The 26,217-nt window shown below is 40.3% G+C and overlaps 1 protein-coding gene across 1 annotated transcript; it reads left to right on the forward strand.

The window, feature by feature from the left end:
• The first annotated feature begins 237 nt into the window (after positions 1-237).
• On the forward strand, positions 238-19,789 carry ptger3 (prostaglandin E receptor 3 (subtype EP3)). Its single transcript, XM_021599913.2, has 2 exons — positions 238-1,160; positions 18,511-19,789. Exons 1-2 carry the CDS (start codon positions 369-371, stop codon positions 18,811-18,813), a joined length of 1,095 nt encoding a protein of 364 aa, XP_021455588.2. The 5' UTR covers positions 238-368; the 3' UTR covers positions 18,814-19,789.
• The last annotated feature ends 6,428 nt before the right edge of the window (positions 19,790-26,217 follow it).

Raw genomic sequence — 26,217 nt, forward strand, 5'->3', positions numbered from 1 at the left:
CAATGTAAGGCATAGCTGCCTACTAGGTATTGGCCTATGCTAAAATATTTACAATGTAATTTTAGCAGAAAAGTGAACATGCACTTTATATTATGCCCTTGTCCAGCTGCCAAAATTAGCCCCCTGGAGCAATTGGTGTAGAAAGTTATACCTGACGAATTTTGAAATTGTGCATATGCTCTTGCAGGTAGTCCCACCTCCCGTGCTTTAAAAAGTGTGACGCGTTTTTACGCACAGTAGCTTTGCAACAACACTTGGAGGGTGCTGGGCGTGTATAGTGGACTTAGCCTGTATGTATCCTCACATAGAGGATGATTTCCGACAACTGAGACTCTTTGGATACCAGGCGCAACGCTTCTCCTGGAGAGATGTTGGAATCCAACAAGTCTTTGCGTGAGAGCAATGTCACCAAAAGTGACAGCTGTGGATCCGTATCAGTTGTTTTCCCTATTACTATGATGGTAACGGGAATGGTGGGCAATTCTCTCGCTCTTATGCTGGTATATAGCTCGTACAGAAAAAAAGAAAATAACAGGAAAAAGTCATTCCTACTCTGCATAGGGTCGCTGGCATTGACAGATCTGTTTGGACAGCTTCTCACCAGCCCGATAGTTATATCGGTTTACAGAGCCGATTTGAAATGGGACCGCATAGACTCATCGGGGATTCTGTGTGCTTTCTTTGGAGTGTGTATGACAACTTTTGGCTTGTGTTCTCTATTCTTTGCCAGCGCAATGGCAATTGAGAGGGCATTGGCGATTACAAGTCCTCATTGGTACTCCAATCACATGAAGACAAGTGTGACAAAGCAAATTCTGGCAGTTATATTGTGTCTTGTTCTTTTTTTCTCGCTGTTGCCGGTCGCAGGAGTTGGGCACTATACGCTGCAATGGCCAGGCACTTGGTGCTTCATAAGCACTGGAGACAGAGAGGTCCCGGGCAACATGTTTTTCTCCATCACTTTCGCTGTTCTTGGGATATTCTCACTTCTTGTGACTTTCTCCTGCAACGTCGTCACAATTCGTGGATTAGTTATTCGTTGCAAAACGAAATCGGGCACATCTCACTCATCCAAGCAGTGGGAACGATTAACCACGGAGACAGTCATTCAACTATTGGGAATCATGTGTGTACTGCTTATATGCTGGGTTCCTTTACTGGTAAGTTCTAGTGGTTTTCCTATACTGGTACATTCTGGTGATTTTCCTCTTGTTTTATAGCATTTGGAAATTTGTTGTAGAACTCTCTAAAATACTAGAATCATATTTAACATTATTACGACAAATAATTCACAGAACGCACATTTTACTTAAAGTTCCAAAGGAAGGGTCTCATTTACAACCTTATTGACACACAGGTGATTGGTTTAGCCATCTTGAGGTGATTAGTTAACGTTCTTGGGTGCTTGATGTCACACATATGCTCTACAAAGCAATCTGTTTAGCTAGCTCACACCGCCCACGAGTTAACACCGACTGAACAACTTGGGAAACAGCTTCAGTTTGATCACCAAAACAGTTGGGGAAAGAAATAGGGCTGTGACGATTATGGCATTTTGGGTAACGAATAATTGTCATGCAAATGTACACGATTATTGTCATAAGTCTTTTTCTTCTAGTGCGGCACGTTTGAAAATTAGTTTTGGAAATGAAGCTTCTCCTCCCAACAGTGCCATTCTGCTCATAAAACTGAAAAAATGCTATTATCTTCTTAAATAAAGTTGAATCTTCCCTTCTCCTAAAATATATATATATATATATATATATATATATATATATATATATATATATTAAGAAGATTATGATGATTTTTTGGAGTTTACTGTTATTGTCCATAATTGTTGAACCAAATGAAAACCTCATCAGCTAGCTACCAATCTATTTTAGTTTCACTGATCATTAAAAAAATGAGTCCACTAGTTGTTATTTTGACCTTTCCACAAATGGTCTGGTATGTGTTGTTTGATATCAGCAAGTTAACCCAAATGTATCAAAGAATAGGTTGTGTGTCCACAATAAGTTAGTGTCTATTGCCTGGCCAGTGGTCTAGCCAGCTACATTTCAGTAATTAGCTATCCTCCTAAATGCGGTGGTCAGTGTAAAACTAAGTGGAAAAGTTATTGTTGCCGTGGGGTAATTATATCTAACCAGTTGGCTAATGTAGCCTGTGAGCCCATGAGCTCCCAAGTCTAGGTAGCTGTGTCATTTGGTGTCCACGATTAGCTATCTTAGCTACTGTTGACTAACCCCATTCCGTACAAATTTGCACAACCACTGCATTCAAACAAGGCTGCAATTAAAACTAATGGGACTGTGTGGGCATCAGTCTGTGCAGAGAACCACGTTTCTATTCAAGCTTCGATTGACATGGTAATAGCCAAATAGTATTGCAGAAAAGTTGAAAAAACTGTTTCACTCCACATTTTTTAAAAAGACCCAACGGAGCTCATTGCCTTCTTCAATCATGCAGAAACAGGCAGCATGAAGGTCTCATCATTGATTTTACTGGAAAGGGAAGTAATCGTGCTTTACAATGGTATTCATATTACAGTTGACCTGGAGGTATTACGTTTTTGGTGTGTTAAAATAAGGTCATTGTATTGTACATTACAGCGCGATGTACAAAAGTGTGTTAGCTAACTATAGTTGGCTACTGCATGGCCATTATAAGCCAGCATGCTAAATAGCCGGCTACATTTCAGTCAGTACCTATCCTTCCAAATGGCCACTGGATAAACTAGCTATGAGTTGAACATATAGTACCAGTCAAACGTTTGGACACACCTACTCATTCAAGGGGTTCTTTATTTTTACTATTTTCTACATTGTAGAATAATAGTGAAGACGTCAACTATGAAATAGCATATATGGAATCATGTAGTAAACAAAAAAGGTGTTAAACAAATCAAAATATATTTTATATTTGAGGTTGTTCAAAGTTGCCACCCTTTCCCTTGATGAAAGCTTTGCACACTCTTGCCATTCTCTCAACCAGCTACATGAGGTAGTCACCTGGAATGCATTTCAATTCACAGGTGGGCCTTGTTAAAAGTTAATTTATGGAATTTCTTTCCTTCTTAATGCGTTTGAGCCAATCAGTTGTGTTGTGACAAGGTAGGGTGGTGTACAGACACTTTTCCTATTTAGTAAAATACCAAGTCCATATTATGGTAAGAACAGCTCAAATAAGCAAAGAGAAACAACAGTCCATCATTACTTTTAGGGATGCACGATATATGGGAGAACTTATCGGAATCTGACGATATAAGCTAAACATTTTCGTGACCAAGCTACTTTGATGCTAGGTGTTCATAATGTTTTGTCTAGTGCTCGATAAATTTACACAAACGCTTGGATTGGTTTCGTTGTAAAGCATATTTTCAAAATCTGGCACGACAGGTGGATTAACAAAATGCTAAGCTGTGTTTTGCTATATTGCACTTGTGATTTCATGAAAATAAATATTTTTAGTAATATTATTTGAATGCGGCGCTCTGCAATTCATCGGTTGTTGATGACAATTATCCCGCTAACGGGATAGGTAGCGTCAAGAAGTTCACAAATGCAGCATCTCACTGTCTCTTCTCTGTCAGCCCAATGTTGAATCATTTCCCAATTGTGTGACAACACGTGCACAGAGGTTATCCACCTATCACAACCCTAGACAGCCTTTCACTAATTGTAACCACGGCAGAGAAGTGTAACGGCGGTAAGAGTTCCACCAAAATGGAAAGTGAGGAAGCCAGCTCAGCCTCTCGTGAGAATGAAATCATCCCCAAAAAGGGCAGCAATGTTTTTTCAGTAATATGGAAGTGGTTCGGCAAACGAATGTCCTGTGCAAAATGTGTCGAAAGACAATTGCTTAAAAAATCAGCAGGACAACTAACCTCTTCCATCACCTGCAACTGAAACACGAGGTGGAATGGGAGGAATGCGTGAGACTACGCAATGCCGATTCCAGTCGCTCGATTCCCAAAACGTGTGCTAAAAGACAAACTACCATAGCTACATCCTTTTCAAACCTAATCCCTTACGACAAGAAAAGTTTGAGGTGGAAGGAGATAATGGATGCAGTGACCTATTACATAGCGAAAGATATGGTTCCAATCTGTACAGTAGAAAAGCCAGGCTTTAACGTCTTTGGAATATGTCACCTGGCCAAAAGCCAGGGAAAATGCAGAGAAATTAAAGATACACTTGTTGTGAATCCAGCCAACATGTCAGATTTCAAAAAGGCTTTTCGGCGAAAGCAAATGATGCTATTATCTGAGGATAGCACCTCCGTAAACAAAGAGAGAAAACATATTTCAACCCTGCAGGCGCGACACAAACGCAGATATAAAAATATAATTCATGCCTTACCTTTGACGAGCTTCTTTTGTTGGCACTCCAATATGTCCCATAAACATCACAAATGGTCCTTTTGTTCGATTAATTCCATCGATATATATCCAAAATGTCAATTTATTTGGCGCTTTTGATCCAGAAAAACACCGGTTCCAACTTGCGCAACGTGACTACAAAATATCTCAAAAGTTACCTTTTTTTCAAAGTTTCAAAAGTAAACTTTGCCAAAACATTTCAAACTACTTTTGTAATACAACTTTAGGTATTTTTTTATGTAAATAATCAATAAAATTGAAGTCGGGATGATCTGTGTTCAATACAGGAGGAAAACAAACTGTAGCTAGCTTTCTGGTCATCTAACAGTACACTTCAAGTGACCCTCGTTCAAGATTGCCGTACTTATTCATTACACAAAGGAATAACCTCAACCAATTTCTAAAGATTGTTGACATCCAGTGGAAGCGATAGGAACTGCAAATCTGGATTCCCAATGAAAACTCATTGAAAAGAGAGTGACCTAAAAAAAAGAAAAATATTTTATTTTCTATCCAAATCTATTAATAATATGCATATCTTACCATCTGGGGATGAGTAGCAGGCAGTTGAATTTGGGCCAGCATTTCATCCGGACGTGAAAATACTGCCCCATGTCACCAAGAAGTTAAGAAGCTGCTAGGTACAGTTGACCACAAATATCAGTTGCCAAGCCACAAGTATTTCACTGAAGAAACCCTGCCAAAATGTCTGCCTCCAGACGTCTTACTTCCCCGATGATCATACGGGTGAAGTAATAGCCCAGGGTCTCAAATACTCTCTGACATCGTGGAAGATGAGCGAAGACCGACAGGTGTGCATGACAACTGACAGCGGGAGCAACATGATAAACGTGTTGCGCTTGAACAACTGGATCCGCCTGCCTTGGGCACAGGCTTGACCTCGGTAAGTGTGACATTGGATAATTAAAGTGCATTCAAAAAATATGTTCAGGCCAGCTGTAGGCTAATGTGTTAGTAGTTGTGTCATTCTGCCAATCCAACAGCAAATAACCACAGGCTGTTTTAATTATAACAACAACATGTAAATTAATACATTTTCAATCGAAGTTATTATATAAATTACATATTAAAATAGCTAGTGGTCAAACATTCCTAAACAATAGAATAGACGTGTGTGGGGGGGGGGGGGGGGGGGGTTGGTTTGACAGGTCAACTGAATGCTGTACTTGTCACATTGTTGAACATGCTGACATTCTTAGAATCCTTTCTTTCTTCATTATTTTCAGAGAATGGTGGGAAAGACACACGAGTTGACCATGCCATTGGGTTGTGCAAGAAGGTGGTCAGTATCTTTTCCTTCAGCTGGAAGAAGAGGAGAGACTTGTTTCTAGCACAGACTGAGCTCAGTCTACACACTCACCAGCTCATCACAGTCCCCAACCAGGTGGGGGTCAAGACAGAAGATGATAGAATGAATCCTGGAACAAGAAAAGGCCATAGCCCGGGTCCTGGATTCAGAGAAGAAAAGCATGCACCTGGTGACCAACTATCAGGAAATTGATGTGTTGGAGTCAGTGAACAAACCATGGGCCCACTACAGGAATTCACTGACACGCTGTCCGGGAAGAACTACAGTGGGGCAAAAAAAGTATTTAGTCAGCCACCAATTGTGCAAGTTCTCCCATTTAAAAAGATGAGATGCCTGTAATTTTCACCATAGGTACACTTCAACTATGACAGACAAAATGAGGGAGAAAAAAAATCCAGAAAATCATATTGTAGGATTTTTTATTATTTTTATTTGCAAATTATGGTGGAAAATAAGTATTTGGTCACCTACAAACAAGCAAGATTTCTGGCTCTCACAGACCTGTAACTTCTTCTTTAAGAGACTCCTCTGTCCTCCACTCGTTACCTGTATTAATGGCACCTGTTTGAACTTGTTATCAGTATAAAAGACACCTGTCCACAACCTGAAACAGTCACATTCCAAACTCCACTATGGCCAAGACCAAAGAGCTGTCAAAGGACACCAGAAACAAAATTGTAGACCTGCACTAGGCTGGGAAGACTGAATCTGCAATAGGTAAGCAGCTTGGTTTGAACCAACAATGCAGTTGAAAAAATGAATAAAAACAAGAAAGTAAAGGAACAAGTATTTAAAGAGCAGCAATAAAATAACAATAGCGAGACCATATACAAGGGGTATCGGTACAGAGTCAATGTGCGGGGGCACCGGTCAGTCGAGGTAATTAATAACTCTTAATAATAGTTATTGAAGTGACTATGCATAGATAATAACAGAGTGTAGCACAACAGGGCTGGAGGTGGGGCAATGCAAATAGTCTGGGTAGCCATTTGATTAGATGTTCAGGAGTCTGTTTAGACTCTTGGACCTAGATTTGGCGCTCTGGTACCGCTTGCCGTGCGGTAGCAGAGAGAACAGTCTATGACTTGGGGGGCTGGAGTCTTTGACAGTTTTTAGCGCCTTCCTCTGACACCACCTGGATATAGAGGTCCTGGATGAGAGGAAGCTTGGCCCCAGTGATGTACTGGACCGTACGCACTACCCTCTGTAGTGCCTTGCAGTCGGAGGCCGAGCAGTTGCCATACCAGGCAGTGATATTACCAGTCAGGATGCTCTTGATGGTGCAGCTGTATAACCTTTTGAGGATCTGAGGACCCATGCCCAATCTTTTCAGTCTCCTGAGGGGGAATAGGTTTTGTCATGCCCTCTTCACAACCTTTCTTGGTGTGCTTGGACCATGCTAGTTTGTTGGTGATGTGGAAACCACATAATTCCATCACTCTTCTGCTTGAGGAAACCATGAACAAGGTCTAGCGAACCTACCGGTTCCAAGTGGAAAAAGTATCTACTTTTAATTTCATCCTCCGAATGTTGGTCATGATGATAGATGGAATGTGGAAGATTAATGTCTATTTTGTGAGGTCAATAAAAGTTGTATGAAGATGTTATAATGAAAACATACAGTGTATATCATGTTTACATACTTTACGTTGTGTGGAAAATATCCAAGATAAAGACAATGTTTTTGTGACGATAAGATTGTGATTTTAGTTATCTAACGGGATCATAGTAAAATGTGATACCTTGCTTTAGCTACACCCCAGGGAACCCAGAGAGCATGTCTGCAAGATGTAAACGCCCCCTTTCTATCTGAGGGTATAAAGCATTTGAGGTAATAATTAAAATATCAGACTAGAATGACCACGAGCTGCAGCTGAGGTGTACGATTAGTCGCGACCCCGTAAATGCAACACGAGGTTGAAGAAGACAAAGTAACCTCGTAACAATCAATGCTACGGTTGAGTAGCTGTTCTAAATACTGTATCTAAGAAGGTGATTTTAAGCAAGACTATCCGGTTATGCTCTTCAAATAAATGTTTGTCGAAATGGCTTTCATCACGACTCTGGGATCATCGACATTACTGATTAGCCGTCCTCAGGAGATCACTCTTCCAGTGGAAGTAAACAGAAAACTAAGGACAGTGTGACATCTTGTGGACAATCAGAGACTTATGAAGGAGAAGGTCATCCAAAGACCAAGCCTCCGTTGAAACCTTATCCCCAAGCGAAACCCAGCAACAGAGATACCTGACGAAGATCTTCAACACGTAAATACATTCATTACTTCTTACCTAAGAGCGACAGTTCGGGGCAAGGTATTAGTGCTAAACTAAGCGTAGTTTACAAATGTATCTAAGTGTTGCTTCACTTTCTCTCTCGCTCTCTTTTTAAATCTCCATCTTGTGTAACACGTGTCATATGTGGGTTTGCTAGGGACCTGTTGTCATCGTATTGATTTTCTAATCAATAACGTATGTGTATTTTATGTTATCATTTAGCTTGTTAGTAAATAAATAATCAAATCAATTTGTGTGGTACGGAATGATCAGTGAGACTCGGGTTTGTGCAGATTTACGGAAGCTACGACGGTCACAATAGGACTGATATGAGGAAATAATAATTGATGACCTGTATGATATCTATATATTCTTGAGTTAATTCGGGAAACGGTAACTAATTAAGCAAACTTTTTTTGTGGTGCCCCAAATTCCTAATGAGTTAATTATTACATGATTAATTTCATAGAGTAATAATTAAACGTAGAAGGTAATTATTCGATAAATAGTAGTCCTCACATTTGTCGTGACGTGACTGTCATTAATGCGTTGAAGATAATTGTATCAAGTCAATTAACTGTTTAATTAATTACGTCATGTAGCAATTAATCATGTAGCAATTAACTGATCAGCAATCTTGGTGCACCACAGAAAAAGTTTGTTTAATGAGTTATCGTTTCCCGAATTAACTCAAGAATATCAGAATATATCATTATCATATTAGTCATCCATTAATTATTATTACCTCATCAGTCTCATTCTGAATGTCGCATAATCCATTAAATCCGCACAAACCCTAGTCTACATGAATACTCAGCGATACATAAATTGGCTTAATTATTTACTAACTAACTAAATAATCACACAGAATTACATAAAACGCACAGGATCGGTTTTACATTGATTATTAACATAATGCAATAAAGTCCCTAGTGGACTATCCCGATATGACAGCTTGTTACACAGTGAAAGGGGTGGGGAAAGAAAGAGCGGGAGAAGGAGAGACAAAGTAATTCAACTATCATACATACAGTTGAAAAACACGCTCATCATAAATGTGGATATATAGTGCCCTAACAACTGCTCATTCTGATTTAGAAATGCCACACATATTTACGCTTGTATGTCTTTGTCGTCTCTTTGTTGAAATCGCCTGGTCTGTCTATGGGGAGTAATTAGTCAGAAAGTCTCTAGTTGTCCATTAGATTGGATCCTTCAGATGTTCCAATTGTCGTTTCATGGGATCTCCCTTGTGTCTTTGGTCAAATTTCTAGACTACTTTACATTACAGCTGCAGACTGAATGTCTAGTCTTCACCTTCATGCTGTTGGTCATGCTGGTCTTCACGTTCTCTGGTCTGGTAGAATCTAACAATTTCCACTTGTAGCCACAGCTCCACACTTTCTGGTCTTGTGGTTGATTATTCAGGGTACAGCTAAGACCACTTTCCACACCGGTAGTAACCCGACATGTTTTGGTCCGTATTTCAATGGCAGCCATTTCAACGTGTAGCCACAGCTCCATGTTTTCTGGTCTAATAGTTTTAAACCATTTGTGACGTCCGTCTTACCGTCAGTTTCGTTAGGAGTCCTTTTTAAGCATTCCATCCTTTTGGCATAATGTCTGTGCTCACATGGGCGTGGTTACTGACTGGGTAAAACTTTACATAAAAAAACAATTATCTATTTAAGAAGGCTAAAGTCACATTTCATCTTCTCACAAACAGTTTCATATTTAATCACATAAGTTTTATAACATTTAGATGTAACTCTGACATATACATTGTGAAAGCTTTTAACCTGTCTAGGACGGAACCCCCCGCAACAGCCAGTGAAAGTGCAGGGCACCAAATTCAAAACAATAAAAATCTCATCATTAAAATTCCTCAAGCATACAAGTATTTTACACCATTTTCAAGATAAAATTCTTGTTAATCCAGCCAGTGGCTGATTTCAAAAAGGATTTACAGCGAAAGCACCACAAACGATTGTTAGGTCACCGCCAAAGAGAGGAGTAACAAAAAGCAGAAAGAGATTAAATTAATCACTAACCTTTGATGATCTTCATCAGATGACACTCATAGGACTTCATGTTACACAATACATGTATGTTTTGTTTGATAAGGTTCATATTTAAATAAAAAAATCAGAGTTTACATTGGCTCGTTACGTTCAGTAGTTGCGGTGATTGTGCAGAGAGCCACATCAATTTACAGAAATACTCATAATTAACATTGATAGATATGACTATTATACATGGAACTTTAGATAAACTTCTCCTTAATGCAACCGCTGTGTCAGATTTCAAAAAAACTTTACGGAGAAAGCAAACCATGCAATAATCTGAGTACAGCCTTTAGACAACAAAGCAGCCATAAAGATACCCGCCAATAGGGTAGTCAACATTACTCAGAAATAGCATTTTAAATATTCACTTAACTTTGATGATCTTCATCAGAATGCAATCCCAGTTTGTTCGATAATGTCCATCATTTATGTCCAAATATCTGCTTTTGTTAGGGCGTTTGGTAAACAAATCCAAAAGCGCGTTCAGGTCGCGCCGAACGTCGGATGAAAAGTTCAAAAAGTTCCGTTACAGCCCGTAGAAACATGCCAAACTAAGTATGGATGTTTTTAACATAAAACTTCATTAATGTTCCAACCTGACAATTCCTTTGTCTGTACAAATGAAGTGGAACGTAGCTACCTTTTCACGTGAGCGCGCCAGACCGAGGCTGTGGCACTCTGCCAGACCACTCACTCAAATAGCCCTTATGAGCCCCTCCTTTAGAGTAGAATCCTCAAAACAGGTTCTAAATACTGTTGACATCTAATGGAAGCCTTGGGAAGTGAAACATAACTAATATCCCACTGTATCTTCAATGGGGGCTGAGTTGAAAAACTACAAACCTCAGATTTCCCACTTCCTGGTTGGATTTTTTTCTCAGGTTTTCACCTGCCATATGAGTTCTGTTATACTCACAGACATCATTCAAACATTGTTAGAAACTTCAGTGTTTTCTATCCAATACTAATAATAATATGCATATATTAGCATCTGGGACAGAGTAGGAGGCAGTTCACTCTGGGCACGCTATTCATCCAAAAGTGAAAATGCTGCCCCTTATCCCAAAAAGGTTAAAGTTACAATGTTTCCATTATAACGTCTTCAATGATATCACCAAACAATAAATTATCCTCCTGACCATTTACCACATTCTTTGTGTAGAAATATTGTTTCATTATCCACTTTTGGATGTTGGAGTTTTGTAAAATCTCTCTGTTGTAACCCTCAGACATTCCATTCTCCATACTGAAAAGGGCCAGAGAGAGACTTTTTACAACCGGTCATTAGTCATCAACCAGCCCAATTTCCCCCCTCTTCCTCTCTGGTGAGAGAGGGGGTGCTGTCTTTGATCCTTGACCAGGAGGGAAAGTCATGGCACAACAATGATAGTCACATCACAACAGAGTGTGAAAATCCTAAACAAATTCCATTGTTGGGATAGATGTCACCTTATTATAATGTAATAAATCATCTAATATTCTGGAAGAATGTGTAAAATGCTTAAGATTTTAGGGCAATTTTATTTGCAGTTTGTAAACCTAACATGAGGTACAGGAATTGCATTTACTGTCAAGGGTCACCAATAAGATATATCTGAAAGCTACGCCCCTAATAAGCAACACCTTCTGAAAAAACCTTGAGAATTACATTAAAAAAGACCCAGCTGCTAGGTCAACCCAGCATGAAAGTAAAAAATATCCAACTGTTTAACCCATGTTTGTGTAATCCCAACAACTCAACATGTTGTTTTATTCACACAACCCAACTGGCTGGATCAAAAAAACTCAGGGTGTGTTCTGTCCAATACTTACACAGCGATGGGTTACCAAATAACCCAAATTAGGTTGTTTTTAACCCAGCAATTTATAGTGTACATTTGCTTAATGTCTAGAAGGAGAGTTGACAGTCTAACCAGAAACCTAGGTATTTGTAGTTGTCCACATATTCAGAACAAGTCAGAACCGTCCAGAGTAATGATGCTAGTCGGGCGGGCGGGTGAGGGCAACAAATCGGTTAAAGAACATGCATTTAGTTTTATTAGCATTTAAAAGCAGTTGGAGGCCACGGAAGGAGTGTTGTATGGCATTGAAGCTCATTTGGAGATTTGTTAACACAGTGTCCAAAGAAGGGCCAGATGTATACAGAATGGTGTCTTCTGCGTAGAGGTAGATCAGAGAATCGGCAGCAGCAAGAGCGACATAGTTGATATATACTGTACATAGAAAAGAGTCGGCCTGAGAATTGAACCCTGTAGCACCCACATAGACTACCAGAGGTCCCGACAACAGGCCCTCCGAATTTGACACATGGAACTCTATCTGAGAAGTAGTTGGTGAACCAGGCGGGGCAGTCATTAGAGAAACCAAGGCTATTGAGTCTGCCTATAAGAATGAGGTGATTGACAGAGTCGAAAGCCTTGGCCAGGTTGATGAAGACGGCTACACAGTACTGTCTTTTATCGATGGCAGTTATGATATCATTTAGGACCTTGAGCGTGGCTGAGGTGCACCCATGACCAGGTCGGACACCAGATTGCATAGTGGAGAAGGTACGGTGGGATTCGAAATGGTCGGTGATCTGTTTTTGAACTTGTTTGGGTCTAGATTGTCTCCCCCTTTGAAGACCGCGGCAGCTTTCCAATCTTTGGGGATCTCAGATGATAGGAAAGAGAGGTTGAACAGGCTAGTAATAGGGGTTGCAACAATTTCGGCGGATAATTTTAGAAAGAGAAGGTCCAGATTGTCTAGCTGATTTGTAGGGATCCAGATTTTGCAGCTCTTTCAGAACAGGATGCAAATTTCTGTTTGAAAATGCTAGTCTTAACTTTCCTAACTGACCGAGTATATGGCTTCCTGACTTCCCTGAAAAGTTGCATATCGCGGGGGCTAGTCGATGCTAATGCAGAATGCCACAGGATGTTTTTGTGCTGGTCAAGGGCAGTCAAGTCTGGGGTGAACCAAGGGCTATATCTGTTCTTAGTTCTACATTTTTTGAATGGAGCATGTTTATGTAAGATGGTGAGGAAAGCACTTTTAATTCAGATGAGGTCACTGCATGTGTGTGGGTGGAACAAAAGGGCTATCTAAGGCATATTGGCCAGGGCTAGGGGCTCTACAGTGAAATAAGACAATGATCACTAATCAATACAGCAATAGACCAGGCTTATTGCCATTAGGAAGAGGTATGTGTAGCCGAGTGATCATAGGGTCCAATGAGCAGCACTAGATGAGTCAGGGAGCCAATTCCGTAGTCGCTGCTACGCTAGACAAGCTGGAGACACGGCGATTCAGACAGCTAGCGGGCCGGGGCTAGCAGTTGGGCATCCGGCGACGTCACAACGGAAGAGCCTGTTTAGACCACCTCGGACGGTTACCTCGGCAGACCAGTCGTGATGGATCAGCGGGGCTCCGTGTCGGCAGTAGAGGGTCCAGGCCAATTGGCAAAATAGGTATTGTAGCCCAAGAATTGGCTGGTGGATCTCTTTGGCTTGCTGGGAGATGGGCCTAGCTCGAGGCTAGCTGGTGCTTGCTTCGGGACAGAGACATTAGCCTGGAGTAGCCACTTTGATAGCAGCTAGCTATTTGCGATGATCTGGTGTAAAGGTTCAGAGCTTGCGGTAGGAATCCGGAGATGTGGTAGAGAAAAAGCAGTCCAATATGCTCTGGGTTGATATCGCGCTGTGCAGACTTGCAGGAATTGACCGGGTTGAGGCTGGCTGATGTCCGAGTTAACTGACTACTAGCTAGTAGTTAGTTAGTTGTCTAGCTTCTGAAGGGATTTCCAGTTTGAAAGTATAAAAATATCAGATCCATACCACATTGGGTGAGGCGGGTGGCAGGAGAGTATATTCAGTCCATAGATGGAAAGTGAGATATAAATATATAAAATATATATGAAGAAAACGATATATACACGGGATATACAGTATACTTGGGGCGGCAGGGTAGCCTAGTGGTTAGAGCGTTGGGCTAGTACCCGGAAGGTTGCAAGTTCAAACCCCGAGCTGACAAGGTACAAATCTGTCGTTCTGCCCCTGAACAGGCAGTTAACCCACTGTTCCTAGGCCATCATTGAAAATAAGAATTTGTTCTTTAACTGACTTGCCTAATAAAGGTAATTAAATAAATAATAATAATACACGGAACGGGACAAAACAAAGACACATATCCGACTGCTATGCCATCTTCGATTCTTAATAATTCAGTACCCAGGACCGACACATCCGGCTTCTTCACCTGGGAGATCGTTTTAGACCAGCCACGCGGACAGCTGATGAAACTGTGGTGTTCAATGCTGAGCTGTAGTCGATGAACAGCATTCTCACATAGGTTTTCCTCTTGTCCAGATGGACTTATTGGGGAGGTAAGCAAATTGGAGTGGGTCTAGGGTGTGAGGTGATATGGTCCTTGACTAGTCTCACAAAGCACTTCATGATGACGGAAGTGAGTGCTATGGGGCGGTAGTCGTTTAGCTCAGTTACCTTAGCTTTCTTGGGAACAGGAACAATGGTGGCCCTCTTGAAGCATGTGGGATCAGCAGATTGGGATAAGGATTGATTGAATATGTCCGTAAACACACCAGCCAGCTGGTCTGCGCATGCTCTGAGGATGCGGCTTGGGATGCCGTCTGGGCCTGCAGCCTTGCGAGGGTTAACACGTTTAAATGTTTTACTCACGTCGGCTGCAGTGAAGGAGAGCACGCAGGTTTTGGTAGCGGGTCGTGTTAGTGGCACTTTATTGTCTGTCTGGGAGCAAGACATCCTGGGCCGCAACGGGGCTGGTTTTCTTTTTGTAATCCATGATTGACTGTTGAACCTGCCACATACCTCTTGTGTCTGAGCCGTTGAATTGCGACTCTACTTAGTCTCTATACTGACACTTAGCTTGTTTGATTGCCTTGCGGAGGGAATAGCTACACTAGCTGCCCCATTTCACAGGCCACACTCAACAGCCTGATCAACTTTATGTGAACGAGATGTTTCGCACAGCATGAGGCAAATGGTGGTCACACCAGATACTGACTGGTTTTCTGATCCATGCTCCTACCTTTCAGGAGGACAATAACCTAAAACATAAGGCCAAATATACACTGGAGTTGCTTACCAAGACTACATTGAATGTTCCTGAGTGGCCTAGTTACAGTTTTGACTTAAATCGGTTTGAAAATATATGTCAAGACTTGAAAATGGCTGTCTTGCAATGATCAACAACCAACTTAATAGAGCTTGAAGAATTTTAAAGAATGTGCAAATATTGTACAATCTAGGTGTGCAAAGCTCTTAGAGGAGACTTACTCAGAAAGAGTCACATCTGTAATCACTGCCAAAATAGTCTCTTCCAAAGTTGATTCTAACACTTATTGACTCGGGTGTGAATGCATATGTAAATTCAATATCTGTATTTCATTATCAATAAATGTGCAACAAATGATAAAAACATGTTTTTACTTGGTCATTATGGGGTATTGTGTATAGATAAGTGAGATAAAAAAAACAAATCCATTTTGAATTCAGTCTAACAACAAAATGTGGAATAAATCAAGGGGTATGAATACTTTCTGAAGGCACTGTTTTTCATTTGATTTATTTATAGGGGACAATGCACATTAATCAACATCAATATTACAATAATTCAACATCCATGTAAATGTGCCTGGGGTTATCCAAAAGCACATTTTCACCTGTAGTCCCTGGGCATGTAAGGACCTTTACACAGCCACTATACAAATACTCACTAAACAATACAAAATACAAATACATTACATCCAATAATATATAATTCTAACAACAACACTATCATTGTCATGGCAGATTTCCTCCTCTTCCTCTGAAGAGGTGAAACAAGGATCGGACCAATATGCAGCGTGGTAGGTGTCCATGTTTTAATAGGGAAAACTGAACATGAACACAAATACAAAATAACAAAGTGAACTGGCAAAGAAACAGTCCCGTGTGGTACAGACACAGGAAACAATCACCTACAAAACACCCAAAGAACATGGCTGCCTAAATATGGTTCCAAATCAGAGACAACGATAAACACCTGCCTCTAAATGAGAACCAATCTAGGCAACCATAGACTTACATAAACACCTAGACTAGAGAACACCCCATAAACATACGAAACCCCTAGACCAGACAAACACATAAATCCCCCATGTCACACCCTGACCTAACCAAAATAATAAAGAAAACAAAGAAAACTAAGGCCAGGGCGTGACAATTATCAACTGTAATTTTACATATGATGAACCACAGATAACTTGTGTACAGGTTTGGATAGATTTTAGCCATGTTTTCAATATCAATAAAAAAAATCCCAGAATCAGTGCAGCTTCTCAAGTCCATGGGCATTGCATTCCAGTATACTGTAGCTCTAACAGAGAAGGCCGATTGACCGATTGCACTGTGTCAAAAAGGGACAACGCAATTCCCTCTAATTACTACCCTTGTTATCCCGGTGGTGCTTTCCTTGAGCATGATATACCGGCATAGGGGTGGAGGGGCAAGACCATGCAAGATCTTAAAGACAAGGTTTTCATCTACATAATGCTTAAAGCTATCCAGACTAAAATAAGTTATGTTTGTAAATTATATGACAATGGTTGTAACTGTTTGGTTTGTTATCAAAAACCTTAAGTGTTTGTTTGTAGAGTGATTCAATTGGTTTCAGAATAGGAGCTCCTGCTTGTGACCAGCGTGTGAGGCAATATCTCAGATGTGAGAAGATCATAGCATGCATATTTGCATATATAGTTTGGCGGCATCCAGGCAAAGGAAAGGTTTTATAAACATAAAGTTGGATAATCCAAACTTGACCGGGTTAACCACCTTCTTCAGGGGCGGCAGGGTAGCCTACTGGTTAGAGCGTTGGACTAGTAACCGAAAGGTTGCAAGTTCGAATCCCTGAGCTGACAAGGTACAAATCTCTCGTTCTGCCCCTGAACAGGCAGTTAACCCACTGTTCCTAGGCCGTCATTGAAAATAAGAATTTGTTCTTAACTGACTTGCCTAGTTAAATAAAGGTAAAATTAAAAAAATGTCAAGTTGGAGTCCAAAATGACATCAAGATACCTGAAATTAGACACAACTTTCAGATTATCTCCATTAACATGAACAGCTCGTTGAGAAGAATCAATGGATTTCTTAGAGAAGAAACAGTCTTGTCAATATTTAAATGCAGGCAATAATTAGTCATCCATTTAGAAACATGTAAAATATCTTCAGTTATTTTGTGGAGTGTATCATCTGCATACATGTGGGAGATCATTTATATAGATGGTAATCAGAAGGGGACCTAATATTGACCCTTGTGGGACCCCAATGTTATAGTAGAGTCCGACTGAGTGTCTCCCAAACGAACCCTTTGACTTCTGTTTGTCAGATAGGAATACATCCAACTAATGACTTCAGTGGACACATTAAGGGATGATAGTGTGGATAAGAGGACATCATGATTCACAGTTTCAAAGGCCTTTTCAAGATCCAAAAAGACTGTGCCGACTTCACCGATGTCCAGTTTAGATTTAATGCACTCCAGAAAATAGCATTGGCTGTTTCAGTAGAATGGTTTACATCCATGCATAAATATCAACCCTGTCCAGAGACCTGTTTTGGTAAATGCGTTGCACCATTAGATTAACTTTTTGGCATACTCTATAGTTGAACCTGTTTCTGTTTCTACAATGTGCAATAAGGCCTAAGTGTAATAAGGCCTAAGTGTTTTATTTATACTGTGCATTAACTGTATTTTGTACACACATCTAGATACTCAGCTTGTTTGGGCAATGACTTTCTTAGGGATAGGACAGGCTGTGGACAGGGCTAGGTTACCCGGAACAGTATTATGACCAGTCTTAAATCGGTTGGATAATAATATAATATAATATATAATATATATAATATAATATATAAAACTGTGCTGTTTTCTGTCTATTTATACAGCTTGTCATAAGGGGATGTCTGAGGCACGTTGGATTAATTTGCAGTGGGCAGATGAGACACATTTTATTACCATGTGCAGCCACAACAAATCTCAATCAGTTAGTGATTGGATCATCTTAATCAGATGAAGGACAACCACATGTTAACCGCAGCTTCTGAAAGCTGATTAAAATCCATTGGACGCACCCGTGCGTTAATCTAAGTGACATAATCAAATAAAAAAAAGTGAGACCTGCATGACAAAACCAAACAATTACATAATGAAGGCAGGATCATCAGAAACATACACCATTTTTTTAATGAAATAACATTACCATGTTCCCAATGCGTCCAACTGTTGTTTTTTTCCAGTATGTGTGGTGTGTAGAAACTAAAAGCCGTTTTACCGAAATATGTAGTGACAGAAGGAATTTCAAGAGTTGGTATCTCATAACTATAAATTAGTAATGATGTTAAGTAAAGCGAGACCCTCCAAGGTACTCTTGATTCAATTTTCACTAATTCTCTTCTTTAGGTGCTGATGTTAAGAATGATCTCGACACAGACGTCGTCACATCACTGCAAACCGGCAGAAGTGTCTTTCACTCCTAGTCAAGACATCCAGGTGGACTGCAACTTCTTTCTCACCGCCATTCGCCTGGCCTCTCTGAACCAGATCCTGGACCCTTGGGTTTACCTGCTCCTAAGGGAGATTATACTGCGCAAGTTCTGCCAGGTGGCCAATGCTGTGTCCAACTGCTCCATAGACAGACAAAAGGAGACTCAGACGGCCCTGGATGTTCTCAACAAGCAGCCTTCTGACACTAACGGTCTGTAGAAACAGTAAATGTACCCGATCAAACTTAAGGATAACCTGACCTGATTAAATGTTTTTTTAATTCTATCACCCACAGTCCAAAAACAGTTATTGTGCAATAATGTTGTACCACTAATGACAGAAATTACTTTGTTATTGTGTTAATGGACCAGGCAATGCTCGCCATGTGCACTCATTTTTGTTTGGTTGCACATATTCTAGTGAGGCTCAAAAAAGCAGAATGTGAAAACGTGACCTCTGCAACCTTCACTTTGGACTGTTAAAGCCAATGAGTTCCAGGGGGATTTTTTTACATGGTTGCTCAATAAACATTACAGCCCTACCAAACACAAACAGACATTCTCAATCAGAAGATACCATTTTGTTTTTCAACCAACAAGTTAAAACAACAGATGACAACTGTTAATGGAATATAGTTTTTGACTTTCTGGAATCACATTTGCATTTCATGTAACAAAGTTGATGTTAAATGTAATGATGGCTGGAATGTGTGACATTTTTAATTCAAATCAGTCTTCACTTTGTCATGTGTAATAGACTAGAATTTTAACCAAATTAAAAAAAAAAGGGGAACCTCTGAAGTGCAAGGCAAGTGTACTCGAAACTGAAATAGACTGCACAGTATTAAATATGCTAATTAGAGAAGAATGCAAAATGTATTGATATATGGAAAAGGCATTGATATTTGTTGTTTCTGTGTTGAACACTGAAATGTGTGTTTAACTCTGAATGTGCTGAAGATGCTACCTATTGGGGATATGATGTCATGTGTTCAGGGTGGTCCACAATTATTGGCACCCTTGATAAAAAATGAGCAAAAAAAATTGTATAAAATAAATAGAATTTCTATATTATATGCAAAACAAATAGGAAATGTATATTATTTTATGCTAATACAATTGCTCTGGTAAAGATTTTGTTTAAGTGGCACAGCGGTCTAAGGCACTGCATCTCAACGCTAGAGGCGTCACTACAGACACCCTGGTTCAGCGGTCTAAGGCACTGCATCGCAGCGCTAGAGGCGTCACTACACTAGCCTGGTTGGAACCAGTATCACAACTGGCCATGATTGGGAGTCCCATAGGGCGGCGCACAATTGGCCCAGCGTTGTCCGGGTTTGGCCAGTGTATGCCATCATTGTAAATAAGAATTTGTTCTTAACTGACTTGCCTAGTTAGAGAAAGGTTAAATACAATTAAAATACATAATAATAATTAAAACTCTAAAAGATAGGTGTAAAAATTATTGGCACCTCTGTTTGCAGTAGGCCTACTCCAGTACCCTTGAGAGGATAACGGCACTGTTGATGCAATATAATTTTTAACCTAATGGGATTACATTTGCATTTATATTTCATATAACAAAGTTCATGTTAAATGTAATGATGTCTGGAATCTGTGGCATGTTTCATTCAAATAGTTCTTAACTTTTTTTGTAAACTGTTTAAAAACATCTACAAGATTGGTGTCCTACCCGCGGGATGGTTGAGCTAACATAGGCTAATGTGATTAGGTTGTAAGTAACAAGACAATTTCCCAGGACATAGACATATCTGATATCGGCAGAAAGCTTAAATTATTGGTAATCTAACTGCACTGTTCAATTTACAGTAGCTATTACAGTGAAAGAATACCATGCTATTGTTTGAGGAGAGTGCACAGTTATGAACTTGAACACGTATTAATACATCAATTAGGCACATTTGGGCAGTCTTGATACAACATTTTGAACATCAATACAAAGGTTCATTGGATCAGTCTAATACTTTGCACATTCACTGCTGCCATCTAGTGGCCAATATCTAAATTGCGCCTGGGCTGGAACAATACATTATGGCCTTTCTCTTGCATTTCAAAGACGAAACAAAAAAATGCAAAAAACACCATGTGTTTTTCTTTGTGTTATCTTTTACCAGATCTAATGTGTTATATTCCCCTACATTATTTTAACATTTCCACAAACTTCAAAGTGTTTCCTTTCAAATGGTATCAAGAATATGCAAATCCTTGCTTCAGGTACTGAGCTACAGGCAGTTTTGGGTATGTCAATTTAGGTGAAAATTGGGGGGGAAATGGTTAGATCCTTAAATTAATGAGATTGGAGAACAATTTGGGAGGGATCTTGGAACATTCCTCCATACAGAATATTTCCAGATCCTTGATATCCTTTGTCTGGGCTTATGGACTGCCCTCTTCAATTCAAACCACAGGTTTTCAATGGGGTTCAAGTCCGACAGATGGCCATTGCCAAATGTTGATTTTGTGGTCAATTAACCAAGACACAGAACATAATTGCCCCATTTTTTGAGCATACTATATAGCTCAGTATTTATATTATTTATTTGATTGTCTTTTATGCTTATCTTTATCAAGGGTACCAATAACTATGGACCCCATTGAGGTTCTGCTATTTACATTTTGGTCATTCCTATTGTCTCTTGAATCTCTTGTATTATAAGGGAATGAATATGTTCAAACAAAAGCCTTGGACGACCTGATTGAATGATTTTTCTTAAGCATGTACTGTATATTTCTCATATGGTCATGCCTGCAGCCGCCTACGCTGTGAATGGATATGATAACGTTCTCTTTCATGCTGTATGGTAGTTCATGAATCATGTCAGTGGGATGGTGTTCTCCATGAGCCATTACTTCTTCATCAGTCTAGTACCCTGGACAACAACATGAACGACGTCATACTGTACAGTGCCTCACCTTGCCTTACCATGCCTAGCGTATTGAAAAACATTTATGAGCCAACTACCTGTACCTTGGTAACATAATGATGCTAACTGTCAGTCAAACTTGTATTTTCATTTTTGCACCTATGGCAATGATTATCTGTCAACATTGTTATTACAGACAGAATTTCTTCAATGATTGTCAAAGCAGTCTGCCTCAAAAACCAGCTCAAAGGTTTAACCGTAGGAAGTTATTGAGATTGAAAGGAGAGATAGAGTTGAATACTGTGCTATTGCAGCATGGAGAGCAGTTTATCTATGGTGTTTCAAGTGCATTTTGCAAAGGAACACATTTCTGTGACATTGAGTAAGGTTTATATTTATGTTAAATTCTTTGTTCACTGTTAATGTGCAATCAGGGATTTGCATGTTATTCATTTATTATAGGTGTTAAACATGCTAATTTATCATTTTGAGAGGCAAGTTTCTACGATATCAAGTGGTCAATTTAATGAAGGGATTTTAATCTCTGTGTGTCTAGAAATTAGTTTCACTCCAGGGTTGCATTCATGCATTTAACATAATTATTATGTACAGGTTGTCCTGAGACATGATTGTGTGATGGAACACAATTACTCTCAAATTGAATTAACTTCAACTTAATGAATTATATATTTGTAAGCAGAGTTTACATCATCTTTCTCATGACAGAAAACATTGATTTTTTAATAGCCACATGTACAGGGTTGCAGGTGTGATTGCAGTGTACAGTGAAAATCTTAGGCTTTGAGCTCCAACATGCAGGACTAGTGAAATAAAGTAATGAAAATGGTGATAAAAACAATAGAAATAGCACTATATGCATAACAACAAATGTCCAGAGTAAAGTCTGTTGAGGGGGTGTAGTGGAATGACCATAGGGGGAGCAGCAGCATGACCATTGAGTGAAATAAAAACTAAATTAATAATATCCATATTAACAACTCCAACAGTGATAAAAGTCATTGGGGTGAGGGCAGAGTAAAGTCCGTTGGGGGGGGGGGGGACAACCAGGAGAAAGAGTGTCCATAGGGGGAGTTGTTACAGGCAAATTAAGTGAGAGTTGAGGGTGTGGGGGTGTTGCCGTACCAGGCTGTGATGCAGACCAACCGTATGCTCTCGATGGTGCTCCTGTAGAACACTGAACACTGAATTTCTTCTGCATCTTGAGGTTGAAGAGTTGCTGTCATGCCTTCTTCACTACGGTGTCCATGTGGTTAGACCGTTTCAGCTTCTCTGAGATGTGTACGCTGAGAAATTATTGCCCGTCTCCACGGCAGCCCTGTTGATGAGGATGGTGCCACTATCGTCCAGCCTGGTTCCTTCTGAAGTCCACAATCCGCTCCTTTGTTTTGCTAACATTGAGGGAGTGGTTGTTTACCTGGCACAATGCCATCAGAGAGCCTACCTCCTCCCTGTAGGCTGTCTCACCATTGTTGGTAATCAGGCCTACTACTGTCGTGTCGTCAGCGAACTTGATGATGGAGTTGGAACTGTGTGAGGCCACGCAGTCATGGGTAAACAGATAATACTGAAGGGGACTGAAGACGCACCCTTGTGGGAACTCATAGGGTACTATGGTATTGAAAGCCGAGGTGTAGTCGATGAACAGCATCCTCACATATGCATTCCTTTTGTCCAGGTGGGTAAGGGTATTGTGCAGTGCGTCTGTGGATCTGTCAGGGCGGTAGGCAAATTGGAGAGGGTCGGGAGGGAGGGAGGAGGTGATATGGTCTTTGACTAGCCTCTCAAAGCACTTCATGATTACGGAAGTGAGTGCTACTGGTTAGTAGTCATTCAGTTCAGTTACTTTCCCTTTCTTGGGCACAGGGATGATAGTGGACATCTTGAAGCAGGTGGGTATAGAGGCCTGAACTAGGGAGAGAGAGAAAATGGCAGACACAACAGCCAGCTGCTCTGCTGAGGGCACGGCTAGAGATGCCATCTGGGCCGGCAGCCTTGCGAGGGTTAACACATTTTAATGTCTTACATACATCCTCAGGGGAGACTGTGTGCGTAGCCCACGTTGTCATCGTACGTTGTCATCAGGGGCTATCCTCAGTAACTCAGGGTCATAGTGCTCTATTTTTCAGAAAGGTGTCTAGCTCGTCTGGTAGGGTGGCATTGGAGTCGGCGATGCGGCTGGCTTTCTTTTTGTAATCCGTGATCGTTATGAGCCCCTGCCACATACGCCTTGTGCACGACCTGCTGAATTGCTCCTCCACTTTGTCTCAATACTTGTGTTTTGCCATCTTGATCGTTCTGCCTAAGTCATATTTGTACTGTTTAAACAACTATTGTCACTGGTCACCTTGCCCAGTTTTCCTACAAGGCTCCTATCAAACCACGATTTTTGATTCGGGTACGATTTGAAAGATACTATAGGTGTCACATCATCTATGCATTTTTTGATGAACATGCTGTTATACCATTTTAATTGTCCATAGGCAACTTTCCAAGGCTTTACTCTTCAAATCATATGGAGGCAAATGACATTTTCCTCATGCAGTACTTCCACAATAGAAAGGAAAAAAGGTGATAATGATCCCTGCTGAGTACACTCGCTCTGTTTCAACACTTGCAGTTCCATAATGAGCTTTACAAGATATCATTTGCTCTCATAAAATATGAATGAATAAGACCATTAGGCCTACTACTCAGAGATATGTGGATAGAGGATTTTGAGAAAAAAAACTTTAATGTTGGCTTAGCCTTGCAAAACAGGATCTCTGCTAAGACAGAATAATGCATACACTGTAATTCAATGTTACACCCTCAGGGGTAACACTGAGGTACTACATTAAGGTACCCTTTATTGGGGTTTTAAATACGTTTAATTATAGTTCCTATTGTAGAGACCATAACCCAACACCTAGCACCCTCTCCAAGAGGTTTGTAAGGGCTAAGTTGTTGGGTTGACAGTCGTTGGACCCGGATTTGAGTTCTGGGCAGGAACACCCCTAAAATGCGCTGCATCGGTGTAAGACATGAGATGAAGCTACCATGATGCCATTGACGGGGTGCCCTGAGGAGCTTGAGAAAGAGAATCACAGGGGCGCACTTTCCGAAGGACTATTATAGGCAAGGTACAGATGTCTTGACTTACGGCTAAGATGTTGGGTTGATAGTCGATGGTTTGAATACCGGTTGGACTACTCCTGAATTTGCAATAAGTAGTTTTTAAATAATGAGTTATTCTAAAATGTGATATTAGTTTAAATTGTGTGATTTGTCATTTTGGTGATGCCAAATAATGGGTTTATATTGCTCCGCTGTCATTTCTGTTATTGATGTTTGCTACAGCAGGAAAATAACCCTGCAGCAACAGGTAATGTGAATTATTATGTGTATTATAATTAATGGAATTGTTTTTAGGGGTTTATACATTTTTCGTTAGGGCAAATAAAGTCTGACATGTTAAAGTGGGAATTACAAGCCTTTATAAACCTTACATACTACATTTCCTGCGGTGCAGAAACATTATCAGCAACAAAAGAGTGATCCAATTAAGATCCTACATCTGTACACACCCACATATGACTAAACTGCTTGGAGTAACACCAGATTGTAAACTGTCATGGTCAAAACATATTGATGCAGTAAGAGCTAAGATGGATAGAAGTCTGTCTATAATAAAGCGATGCTCTGCCTTCTTAACAACACTATCAACAAGGCAGGTCCTAGTTTTGTAGCAACTTGCCTACTGTTCAGTCGTGTGGTCAGGTGCCACAAAAAAGGACTTAGGAAAATTGCAATTGGCTCAGAACAGGGCAGCACGGGGGGTGGCCCTTGGATGTACACAGAGAGCTAATATTAATAATATGCATGTCTCCTGGCTGAAAGTGAAGGAGAGATTGACTTCATCACTACTTTTAAGGTATGAAAGGTTGAATGCACTGAGCTGTCTGTCTAAACTGTCTAAACTACTGGCACACAGCTCAGACATGCATACCCCACAAGACATGCCACATGAGGTCTCTTCACAGTCCTCAAGTCCAGAACAGACTATGGGAGACTATGGCAGTATTACATCAAGCCATGACTACATAGAACTCTATTCCACATCAAGTAACTAACGCAAGCAGTAAAATTTGATTTAAAAAACATAAAAAAAACACCTTATGGAACAACGGGGACTGTGAAGCAACACAGACATTGGCACAGACACATGCATACACACACACACACACACACACACGATAACATACGCACTATACATACACATGGATTTAGTACTGTAGATATGTGGTAATGGTGGAGTAGGGGCCTGAGGGCACACAGTGCGTTGTGAAACCTGTGAATGTATTGTAACGTTAAAAAATTGTATAAACTAATTCATTTTGCTGGACCCCAGGAAGCAATGCAGCAGCTAATGGGGATCCATAATAAATACAAATACATATAGCTCACTATTTGAGCAACACCAAAACTACAATCACCTAATTTTATGAGTTAATAACAATTAGCAGTCTAAAAACTACTACTCTTTTACAGCCCTCCTAAAGTTATCTGCATACATAGGTATGGTTTGCACCTAGTAGAACTCGGCTAGGCGAAGTGAACATCTGTGTTCGCATACTCCCTTAAAATCACTTGAGAAACGAGACAAAAGTGACAATATTACTGTTTGTCCCTCTTGAGATGCTGTATCAACGACATAGCCAGTACACTAATTCAGACTATTT

The sequence above is a fragment of the Oncorhynchus mykiss genome, chromosome 4, assembly GCF_013265735.2.
Source record: "Oncorhynchus mykiss isolate Arlee chromosome 4, USDA_OmykA_1.1, whole genome shotgun sequence".
Lineage (NCBI taxonomy): Eukaryota > Metazoa > Chordata > Actinopteri > Salmoniformes > Salmonidae > Oncorhynchus > Oncorhynchus mykiss.

Bases quoted from the DNA above. Each gene is read 5' to 3' on its own strand.
- ptger3 (XM_021599913.2), top strand. From the start codon at position 369: ATGTTGGAATCCAACAAGTCTTTGCGTGAGAGCAATGTCACCAAAAGT. The intron at 1,161-18,510 runs GTAAGTTCTAGT...TCTCTTCTTTAG, and splicing joins TATGCTGGGTTCCTTTACTG to GTGCTGATGTTAAGAATGAT.